Genomic DNA, 12,079 nt, shown 5'->3' on the forward strand with positions numbered 1-12,079 from the left:
GTTTAAATGTCCACATATTTTAATATAAGAGCCATTTGGTCTTGATGGTTTGCATCTCAAGTACAATCAAGTATAACTACAAAATATTTTATTTCCTTCATTATTTTTTTATAATTATATTTTTAACTTTGAAATAATGATTATGAATTTCACGATGTCAAAATATTTGCAACAAAAAGACACCAACGTCCCTTGATCAGGCATAGGCATGGACTGTGAACAGAGTACAGGGCTACTTGTGTTGGAACACAGGTTTCAGCATTGGGTAGAAGTGGATATTGAACATGTAGTTTGATATGCTTTAGTGGTTGGGACAAATGTGCATGTTAATGAATAGCATGCACAGAACACCTCTTGACTTCCATCACTCAGACCTCTCTTCCCACACTGCTAAGTGGTTATCATCCAAATAAAGCTTATACCTACCCTTACAATCCTAAAAGCTAATTCACTCCAAGACACAAACTTTATGAAAGGGAACAGTGTCAAATACCTCTCTAGTCCATGTTTCAGATCATCTTTCAGAGCCTTCAACTTTCTAGCAAAGGACAAAACTGGAGAGACCTGTAAACTGATAGCCTCCAAACTCATGCACTGTATGCACTCGAAGCCTACTGTTCTCCAACCTGAAAGAACATCTCCATCTCCAAATCCTAGCCCCACCACAGTAAAAAGAAATGATCAGAAAGTGGTCTAAGAAAAATGCACTAGGACACATTTGGAAACGTTCCTCCCAATCAACCGAATGGAAAAAGTAATCTAAGGAAATAACAGATGCATATCTCAGCCACAAGACCAATTAAAAAGCCTCATCCACTGTAGGAATACTTAAAGCTAAACTCCTACATAATCAAAGAAAAACCCCTCATTGGTGAAGAAATCCTCTGAGAATTACGATTGTAAAAAAGGAACCGGACCACATTACATGTCTGTTGTGTTTATCACTGCTTTAGTTATATCAAACCTTGAGTGAGAATAGCATCTTTTTTCAAATGTGAGGGGAGGTCACTATAATTCTAACAACAAACCTCAAGGCAAGTTAGTGTTATTTTCCCTAAATAGGATTGCAATGAAATATGAAAGGCACAAGGTGCAGAAGACTCCTAGTGCCTAAACTGCAAGGGACAACACCCAAGGAGCACCAAAGAAAAATGAAGCACAACCTAAGTTGCAGGTGTAAATTTATAAAATATTGTAAATTTGGACATGCAAACATTTGTTATGCACTCATATATCATCAAATATGACCAAAAATTCCATTCCGGGCAATAAAAAAAATGAAGATTTCAAGCATTTAAAGGAAGCATCCAACCAAAAACAATGTAATAATATACAATTTCAATATACAATCAGAAATTTCATGAATAAAGTGAAAAAAACACCAAAAACAATAGAACTAATTCTGCATTGTTACTGTTTGGGTGCTCAGAAACTCAGAAACTAGAGAAAAACATAAGCACCTTTTTGGTGCACATGAAATGTAGAACCCACTCATGGTAAATTTTCAGGGAAAGAAATAGCCTTTTGCTTTCCTTTCCAAGATGGAAAGGCTGATCGTTAGATGTATCTCTTTCAAATCTAATGTATAGGCTGGCTCGCAGCCATGAACCCCTTTCCTTGAACCTATGGTAGAGGGTGTCAACCCACATCTCAACTGCCTAGGGGGACATCATCTTTCCTTGGCCAATTTCTCGAGCTATAAGAGTGACCTTATCTCCTTAGATCATCACCAAAAGTTTCCACTAGGTACAAGTTCTCGATGTTGTCATGCCTTTACAAGTCAAAGAAAGGTGTAAGGGTCCTATTTAACAATACGAACACAATGGTTACGTGATAGGATTAACCTCCCATCACCAAGTTCCTAGGAGTTGGATGGATTTAAGGGTCTTAGTTTGATGAATGGAATTCAAGGCTTGCTAAGACAGGAATAAAATAAACCCGTGTCAAAATCATCTTGACCATTAGAAGGAAAGAAAAATTCACCAATGTAGAAAGGACCCATGTCGGTGCTAATGAACCGACTAACGAATCCAACACATCATTAATGAACACCTTGCTCTACGAATGCACACTTAACAAAAAGGTTGATCATCGATCACCAAAGATTGCTCTTCATAGAACTTACTCACCATCTAGACTGTTCAAGATTCTTTTCGAATCTCGACCTTTGCCCCCTGATGAATGGCATATTCTCCAACCCCATTCTCCTCTCTCAAACTACATCAATCTCCCCTCAAACAAAAACCCTTCACTCTCCACTCAGTGGACATCCTCTCCTATTAATAACAAACACTACATTGGCAATCATCTTTTCACGTGCATTGCTCCTCCAACACTAACTAATATTAGTAAACACGGAAAAAAAAGATGCATGACATTTAGTGCTAGTAAAGAGGAAAAAAAAGAATATGATACTACTAAAGCAAAGCCAGTAAGTTACTGATGTGGGCACTCCATTCCTAGAACCAGACTCAGGACATGAGAAGAAAGACAAAATTACCCTTGATATAAAAAATGAACAACAAATAGAGGGTCAAACCTGTCTCTACACTATGAGAATTGTCCCCTCCATCAGAAACATGGGGTGCCCAGATTATTAACCCTAATCCTCTAGAGCTTAAAATCATAATTTCCTTTTAAAAAGAACTCACTTGTAGTCGCAGACCATAAGCAGACCTCCATCTTTGCAGACAAAGCAGTAGTCTTCTGCAATCTCTTCTTTCTTTATCTTACTCCTCCTCATCCTTTAAGCTTTAATCGTCACAACCAAACGCAACCCTAGGTCTTAAACCCACGAAGAAAAACCCTACCAAAACGAGAAAAACACTGTAAAACTACCTCTATATTGCTTCATTTCAGAAATTATCAAAGACCCATTTCTAGAAAAAGGCAAAAACATACCTCCAAACTCTGAAATTCAACAAAGGGCATTGACAGCGATCCCAAGAGACCCACTTCAGAAAAATGGAAAAAGAACGCCCTCAAAGCTTTAGACAAGCAAGAACTCAACTACTGCAACAGAAAAGATTAAAGTAACAGGTTTTTTTTGTTTGGTTTCAGAGAAAAAACTCAGTAAAGTGAGAATGCGAGTGGGACAGATGTTGAAGATGGGTAGAAAAAATTTCTCGGAATTTTCCATAAATAAGAAAGGAATCGGATTATTATGGAAGAGATCCATCTCATAAAGTGCTCTTTATTAAGCCTTCTAATTTCTAAGAGTTTCTTTCTTCAGCAAATCTATAAAAAAGAATAAATAAATAAATAATACATATATTTTCATGCCTTTTAAAAAATATTATAAATAAATAATTTTGATCCATGGGGTTAATTATTCTTTAGAAGTATTTTTTTCTTTAGAAAATAAAAAATAAATAAAAATATTAAATTTGATTTTTAAGAAAGTAGTATAAATAAATAAATAAAAAGTTACTTAATTGTTTGTAATTTTTTATTATTTTTTAATTAAAATTGTTTTTTAAGATATTGTTTTATAAAGTGATAAGCATTTTTAAATAAAAAATTTGTTTCAAATTTAAGAAAGTAAATCTTTTTTTTTTCAAAATTAAAAAAATTAAATAATATCCAAACTTTTTGTAAGTTTTCAAGTTGTAGAGTGGATTTAAAAAAAAAGAGAATATAAAGTAAAAGAGAATTTGTACTTTTAAAATAAATAGTATAAATATTGTGTATTGTGTATCACTTTAAATTGGAAGGAATTTAAGGATTAAAATAAAATGAACATTTTTATGTTAAATTCTTTAAAAATTCTACTTTCCTTATTGGAAGAGCGAGGTTTTTGGGTATGGAAAATTTTCAATTTGATAAAAAAAATCCTATCGGCCGTCTCGACACAATATACCGATTATAATTACAATATGCCGATTATAATTTTCGAAAATTTTTACCGATTTTTTATGGAAATTTCCCGCCCGCGCAATACAAAATCTGTCCAACAGTCAGACGGAAATTTCGGTAAATTTTCGAACATATCACCGATATTTCGATATTTTTACCGATTTTTCGGGAAATTTCCCAACCAGTCCAGCCCGCGCAGGATACAAAATCTGTCCTTTTTAAAAAAAAAAAAAACACATAAGATGTTATTTGGTAATCTGATGATGATTTGCAGGCAAAGGTTGTGTTTTTCAGCCTGGCTCAAAAATCGTGGATTTAGGGTTCGTGAAATTTAAATCCAATGGCACAACAGCAAAGAGACCCCTAGAACATATCCAGAAAACACAGGGAGCCAAAAAAAAGCAATTTTTTTGGTTTTTCAGGGGTTTTGCATGGATTTTCTCGGAAATCAAACGAGGATGAATTTTCCCGGAAATCGAATGGGGGATGGATTTTCTGGGGAATCAAACGGGGTTGAAAAAAAATAATAATAACATGATTAGATTAGTACCTGCTAGGATTGAGAGTGGCAGAGGAAAATAGGGCCTTTTTAGGGATTCTCTTTGGAGGGCAACTTCTTGAAAAAATAAGGACTTCTTGATGCCCGACTGAGAGAAGTGGGTGGCCCTTTTTATTGTTAGATTAAGTAGAGATCAAAAAGGAAACAAATCATGAGAACAATTTTCAATTATTAATTATTGTAGACCCCCATTTTGGGAGCACTTTCTTTTTAATCTCTGATTGGCTTTCAAAAACACTGTTCTGATTCCATGATAGCCAATCAGGGATTGACACGTGGCAAGGAGGAATCTGCAAAAGCTGCAGGTTGTTGAGGGGAGCAGAGGAGAGAGTGCTTTTGGCTGCCAGCTGCATGGTAGTGGGGACGGTACCTGGGGCTGCAGGGAGGAGCGTTTTTGGAGAGCAAGCCGTTGGAGATATTTTGGGTAGACGAGATGATGCTTTTTGGGCGGCCAGCTGCATGGTAGTGATGCAGGGGAGGTACGTTTCGGTGAGATAGGGGGATTTTCCATTGATGAGAGGGGGGGGAGCTTCCTTTCCAGTTTTTTTTGAGAGAAGATATTTTGAAGGGGTTCCAGGGAGTTTTTCCATGAGAGATGGTGCTTTTGAGAGGAGAACGAGAGAGAGAGAACAGGGAGGTTTGAGGTTGGAGCAGAGAGGTGAGTTTCTGGAGAGCTTAGAGAGACATTCTAGGGGAGCAAGCTGGAGATGGAAGGGAAAAAGATATTTTGAGAGAGCTTTTGTTTGGGTTGTTTTTGGGAGGAAATGAGCTGAGAGAAACGGAAGAGATTTCTGGAGAGAGCAGGGGGAGCGTATGAGAGAGGGAGACGACTTTTTCAGAAGGGGAGAGATTTTAGAGCTAGAGGAGGTTATTCTGGGGAGGGTGAGAGAAGATATGGATTTTTGAGAGAAATGAGAGAATATCCTTTCAGCTGAGGAAGGTAGCAGGCTGTTTGGTTTGGGAAGGACTTACAGAGGAGTTTATTCAGCTGCGGGGAAAGAGGACTTTGGAGGGATTCGGGCAGAGGTGGTTTGCCTTTTGGAGGCTGCTGGTGAGAGAGCAGAGTGGCAAGCTTGCCGGTTTAGTCGGCATTGGAGGAGGACTTAAGGCGTTTACAGCTGAACAGAGCCTTACTGGAAAAGGTTCTCTCAGGTATGAATGCAACTGACTTATTGTTTGATTTGGATTCTTATTACTCCTCTACGTTTCCTATTGATGTTTGAGTGATTGTTGGTTTGCTTGGGGTGGATAATGAAGGCCACTTATTACTTGTTGAGATATCATCCTGAATTCATGCTTGTTTTTGTTAATCTTGGTGTGCCATGTCTCTGTTATGAAATACCCAAGAATCCTTCCAATATTTGCATTTAGTGCTATTTTTCTCACCTAAGAAGAAGGTTCACTGATAACTCATGAAGTGGAGCCTCATTTGATGACATCTTTATTTTGTTTTCTTTTATGCTCTGTTTCCATGGTTTCTTCCTTCTTGTGGCTCTTATCTAAATGCATGGGATGTGAGGAAAAGACTCGGATCTGGTTATGAGCTCCAATAAGGATACATGTCCTCAGGCTGAAGCTGTTATCAAAGAGCAGGCGGGTCAGACTTCTGTATAAGCTCCGCGAGAAATCCTTGGGAAATGGTCTGGGAAGGTCTCTCGTGAAGCTATGTTAAGTTGGCCAGAAGAGCATTTCTATGTTTCAACAACTCCAAGTCCTATCAGTGTTAGTTTTGAAGGTGGTTATTATAGTGAGAATGGACTATGGTTTGGTGAGTAGGGTTTTGCTATGGGAGGTCAAAGACTCAGTTGATTAAATGGTCAGCTTTCAGGATTAGCTACTGCCTCATTTGTTTGTAAAAGAGGTGTCCAAAGAGTTTTCTTCCTAGATGGCAGCATTACGAAACACTTGTCTGCTTGACAGTTGGAATGGTGGCACCCAGATTCCAGCTACACTTTCTTTTATCCCTGGCTTCTTTAGTTACTCTTGGTCATGCATGCCAATCATGGCTTCTTTATGGACCCTGAGGCAGTGGTGGTGTTGATACTTTTCTTGGCCACAGATTTGGTTCTCATTATTCTGGAGAGATGTCTCCAATCGTCCTTGGAATCCTCTACCTAAGAATGCATCGGGATGTTAGAGATGCCATGTTCATGGCATGCCGTTGTCTTCTCCCTTCTAATGTGGTCTATTAGAGATTTTGTTAACTGTGGGCTATTCAAGGAGACTGGAGGAATTGAAGAAAGTCGGATATGGGACGAGATGCAGACAAATTTTCTCTTGCTGCCATAAGGGTTTAAATTAAGATTGCAGTTTTCACTGGGCACCTCGTTCATTTAGATATCCGAGAATTAACTTTGGTTCAATCTTTGGCTAATGATCATGTTGTTGTTAATGGTATTGGAATCATAATTGGTGAAGACTTTACAGAAACCGTTGGATCACGCTACAATCTTCATCAGTGAGCTTGTGATATCAAAATCTCCGGTGGCGACCATGGCTCCGATTGCAGTTGGCGACGTTATTCCGGAAGGGATTCTGACTTATTTCGATGAGCAAGATCAGCTCCAGTAGGCTTCAGTGTACCCCCTGGCTACCGACAGGAAGGTCATCATTTTCGGTGTTCCCGGTGCTTTCACTCCCACTTGCAGCTTGAAGCACGTGCCAGGCTTCATTGAGAAGGAAGGAGAGATGAAATAAAAAGACATTGATGAAATTCTGCTCGTTAGCGTTAATGACCCCTTGGTGATGAAGGCATGGGCAAAGAGCTTACCCTGATGACAAGGATGTGAAGTTCCGGGCTGATGGCTCAGCAACATACATGCATGCGCTTGGCCTGGAGCTTGATCTTTCAGAGAAAGGCCTTGGCACTCAGTCCAAGAGGTTTGCCCTCTTGGTGGATGACCTTAAGGTGAAGGTTACAAACAATCAGATTTAGCAAGCCAATGCATTCATAAGAGTTTGATGCCGGTGCAGCCACCAACAGTTTAAGAGACACACTTAATTTGTCTCCTAGAAAGAGCAAGCAAAGCCGTCCTTGAACGACGCCGGCGGCGAAATGCCTCCGCCATCACCAGAACGTCAAGCAACCATTGAAGCTCTTCCACTTTCCCTCTCCACCGTCTGATGGCCGCGATCTTTTTCCTGGATCCCACTTCCAGTGCTCCGCTGCTGTGCCGGGTCAAGATCTCCTTTGCCGACAACGTCCCTCTGCTTCGACAAGCTTCCAGAAACACCGCCCGGAATGTGGTGCACTTGGACCCGCCGTGTCACAATGCCAGGTGTAATTGATAATGCTGATAGTGACAGTGACCTGGAAGTAGTTGCAGATTTCTTTACTGTCAATCTACGATGTCCTATGAGTGGTTCAAGCATGAAGGTTGCTGGAAGATTCAAACCTTGTGCTCACATGGGCCGTTCTGATCTTGAAATTTTTGTGGAAATGAACCAACGTTCTAGGAAGTGGCAATATCCCATTTGTATCAAGAAATATTCTCTAGAGAATGTTATCATTGGTCCGTATTTTCAATCGCATGACATCCTCGATGCAGTCTTGTGGGGAAGATGTAACTGAGATACAAGTGAAGCCTGATGGTTGTTGGCGTGTAAAGCCTAAGAATGAACGTGGGATTCTAGCACAATGGCACAATGCTGATGGTACTCTCTGTCCCCTTGTTGAGGGAGAATTTAAACCAAAGATGGATGTGATCTCCACAGTCGGCTGCATGGGAGGTCTTGAGGGAACACCCAATCAAACCTCATTGGTGGAGGCCTTGCATGGTGGCCATGTCACTTTAAGATATTGGAAGCGAACTTCGAGGAAGAAATGAAGCAAATTACTAAGTCTATCAAAGGAGAGGCAAACATGCTCTTCTCTCAGCCATCAACTAAGAAGGTTGAAGATCTTGCACGCTTATCATTCCAGACAACTCCTGTCTATATTGATGTGGATGATGGGAGGACAAAGGTCACTAATAAAGGGCTGCAGCGAGGGTATTGTGTTGTGCCAAGTGCCAAGGAATCCGTTCTTCTGTATTCTTTCTTGAAGAAGAATCTGACAAAGAAAGTGATGGTTTTCTTCTCTTCATGTAACTCGGTGAAGTAACATTCAGAACTTCTCAGATACATTCAGGTAGATTGCCTTGATATTCATGGGAAGCAAAAGCAGCAGAAGCGGACCTCCACTTTCTTTGATTTCTGTAAAGTCGAGAAAGGCATCTTGTTATGTATTGATGTTGCTGTTCGTGGTCTTGGCATCCCCGATGTGGACTGGATGCGTCAAAAGGTGAGTAAGGTAAAATAAGACCGTGGGACCCACTCTTGCATGACATGCATGGTCACCTCTGGGCCACATGCCACCTACTGTTCCATCACCTTTGATTTTGAAAATGATTTCTCAAATCCCCTTTTTGTAAATATCCTTCTCTAATTCTGATTTTTCTAATAATCCCAATTTTCTCATCTTTCATCCTTAGAATTTTTAGGATCGCCCAAGAGTCTCATTTTCAATAAAATTTGCTTCTACTTTCCATTCGGTAAGCAATTTTCAAATATTTCATGATCTTTTAAAATGTTTTAAAAATAAGTAAGAATTAAATTCTGTAATTCCAAGTGATGGAATTTATGGAATTGATTCATGCAAAATAAATGGGCTTTGGTGGGGGCCCAACATCAAATAAAATTTCTTTAAAATAAAAATGAATTTTGAGTGGAGTGCCATGCGTGCCTTTGATGATTTTGTACTCGATTTAGTGACATGTGAGCTATGTTTATGCTCTTTATTTTGCACTAACCCTCTCTCTTGATAGCGCATAGTGGTTCGCTGCTCAGGTACACACTCATTCCTACTCTGTTTAGTCTGTGTGCATTTTCTGACTCCCGTATGTGCATGTTTCGCTCTGAGTATTCATTGATTTTCTCATTGATTGCCATGTTAGCTTCATTCTATTAGTAGAGACCCGACTTTAGGGACTTAGAGGGGTGCTACGGTGTTTACCGTACCTTCCCGATAAGTAACCTGACCCCCGAACCCAATCCGGTTTTTCACAGACCACCTTTTCCAAAACAAGGAGTCACACTTAGGGTTTTTCTTTCTTATTTTGTTTACCCTTTAAAAATAAAACAAAAATAAGTGGCGACTCCAAGTCATTTTCAAATAATCAAATAAAATCAATTTTTCAAATAAAAATCGAGTTTCGCCATCGAGTGGGAAACGCATTGAGCCGAAATGCGGGGTCCACAATTATCCATCTTTATTTTGATTAAATCACTACCATTGGAAATTTCGATTTTTAAAGATGATATTTTATAAATTAAAATTAATTTAATAATATAAATTATTAATAATTTTAATTATTTAAATAAATTAATGTTAATAAAAAAAAAGTTGTTACCGCATATTTTTAATAAAATTTAATAAATTAAATCTTAAATAAAATATTTTATATAAATTAATTTATTTTTTCATTTAAAAGGTAATAAAACATGTTTTAATAAAAAATTTTTAAAATTTTTTAAATAAATATTATTTTCAACAAAATGGACTCCCTTTATTTAACAATATAATAAAATCACATCGATCTTCATTTTGATACTAAGGATTATTGTAATGTCATATGTATTATATTTATGTATAAATTATTTTTATTCAATAAAATTAAATATTTTTTTAACTCAATTATAACTTTATACACTTTCAAAATTCATATTTATTATTCTTAAAATTCAAATATCGAATCTACCGATATATCTCTATCATGATGTTTTTCTTCTTGATCATATTTATGTCAATTATAATTACAAAATAACTTTAAAATGTGTATTCTTACTTATTTTTGTTGAGATTTAATACGGAAATTAACACACAATAATCCAGATCATTGAATTCAAACTCATCTCTGATAATAAAATAATAAAAAACATTAATTAAAAATAAATTACATATCGTTTGAAGAACACGCAACTATGAGAGATTTCCCTTCAGTTTATAGATCTTAAATCCTTGATCTCTTCTTCTCCTTATCAAACCTTAATACACAGAATTGTTTTCTGTAATTGATGGAAGAGAGCACACACCGCACATGAAGGGGTTTCTGTATATATATCTTATTGATAGGAGAAGAGGACCAAGAATACACGTTCAAAAACCGTTCTAAACATGTTATTCGAATAACTGTTTTTATTCTAAATAATAATTTAAAATTATTATAATTTACCTACTCCATCAAAGGTAAATATCTTTATAACAGTTTAAAGATATTGGGTATTCTTTTAATTGGCTAAATACTAGGTTAGTGGTCCAGCCACTTAATTTTAATGTGGAAATAACATTCTCCCACTTGGCCCACTAAACCGATTATGAAAACTATAATATATATAGTTTATATATAAAATATATACTGGAAAATAAATTTGACACGTGATCACGATTTCAATAAACTTAGCCAATACGTCCAAAATCATATACCATAATACTGAATAGTTTAGATCATAAATGCGAGTCATGGCGGTCACATGACCATAATGTCATGTTTCCTTCCATGCACCACACATCAATAACCCTTACTAACCCAGTCCTTAATGCCAAATAGCCCCTGTAATTTGTCTTGTCAGGACAATTCTTGTTTATCAAACAATAAAACATGCACCCATAATTGAAAACAAGAATAAACAGAAACAATTTTAATGCGCAAATTGTCAATTACATAACCACCATTCATTATCATACATATTATGGATTACTCAAAAGGCCCATCCTCATAACATGTTCCAAATATGCCTTTGGAGGTAATCCTTTAGTTAATGGATCAGCAACCATAAGTGTGGTCCTAATATTTTCAATTGACACTTGTTGTTTTTGGACTCTTTCTTTAACAACTAAATACTTTAAATCCATGTGTTTCGATCCACTAGAAAATTTGCCATTCTTAGAGAAGAAAACAGTTGCGGTGTTATCACAAAATATTCTCAAAGGCTTAGCAATAGAGTCGACAACACCAAGCCCTGAGATAAAATTTCGCAACCATAAAGCATGACTTGAAGCTTCAAAACAAGCAACAAACTCGGCCTCCATCGTGGATGAAGCAGTAATTGATTGTTTTTCACTCTTCCACAAGATTGCCCCATTTGCTAGCATAAAGACAAATCCTGAAGTTGACTTTAAGCTATCGAGACAACCACCATAATTAGAATCCGAGTAACCGACAACCTCTAATTGTTCTGATCTTTTATATGTGAGCATATAATCCTTTGTCCCTTGTAAGTACCTCATCACCTTCTTTGCAGCTTTCCAGTGTTCGAATCCTGGATCACTTTGGTATCTTCCTAACATACCTACAACAAAGCTGATATCCGGTCTTGTACATGTTTGAGCGTACATCAAACTCCCCACAGCTGATGCATAAGGAATTTTCTTCATTTGCTCCCTTTCCATGTTATTCCTTGGGCACTGCATTTTACTTAATTTGTCACCTTTCAATATAGGTGCAATACCCGATGAACATGACTGCATATTAAATCTCTCTAAAACCCGATCAATATATCCTTTCTGAGATAAACCTAGCACTCCTCGAGATCAATCCCTAAAGATCTCGATGCCAATAACATAGTTTGCCTCACCCATATCAACCATATGAAAGTTTTTAGAGAGATATTCCTTGGTTTCACATA

General features: G+C 37.4%; 1 protein-coding gene and 1 pseudogene across 7 annotated transcripts in view; one reads left to right on the plus strand and one right to left on the minus strand.

The window, feature by feature from the left end:
- Nucleotides 1-4,496, minus strand: part of LOC104881037 (disease resistance protein At4g27190) — a 28,211-nt gene extending 23,715 nt beyond the window's left edge. For 5 of the 7 annotated variants that reach the window (XM_019223803.2, XM_059741209.1, XM_010659628.3 and 2 more), the window contains exons 1-2: nt 2,652-2,790; nt 494-653 (exon numbers count right to left, since the gene is read on the minus strand). In XM_019223803.2, coding sequence (XP_019079348.1) covers nt 494-653; nt 2,652-2,682 — 191 coding nt within the window. In that variant the 5' untranslated portion in view covers nt 2,683-2,790. Of the gene's footprint in view, nt 1-493; nt 654-2,651; nt 2,807-2,901; nt 3,218-4,405 lie in introns of those variants that run through there. The other 2 variants (XM_059741210.1, XM_010659627.3) reach the window with 2 other exon arrangements.
- Nucleotides 4,497-6,780: 2,284 nt separating this feature from the next.
- LOC100855193 (peroxiredoxin-2-like) lies at nt 6,781-7,430 on the plus strand (annotated as a pseudogene).
- Nucleotides 7,431-12,079: the final 4,649 nt, after the last annotated feature.

This window comes from Vitis vinifera, chromosome 12, assembly GCF_030704535.1.
Source record: "Vitis vinifera cultivar Pinot Noir 40024 chromosome 12, ASM3070453v1".
Lineage (NCBI taxonomy): Eukaryota > Viridiplantae > Streptophyta > Magnoliopsida > Vitales > Vitaceae > Vitis > Vitis vinifera.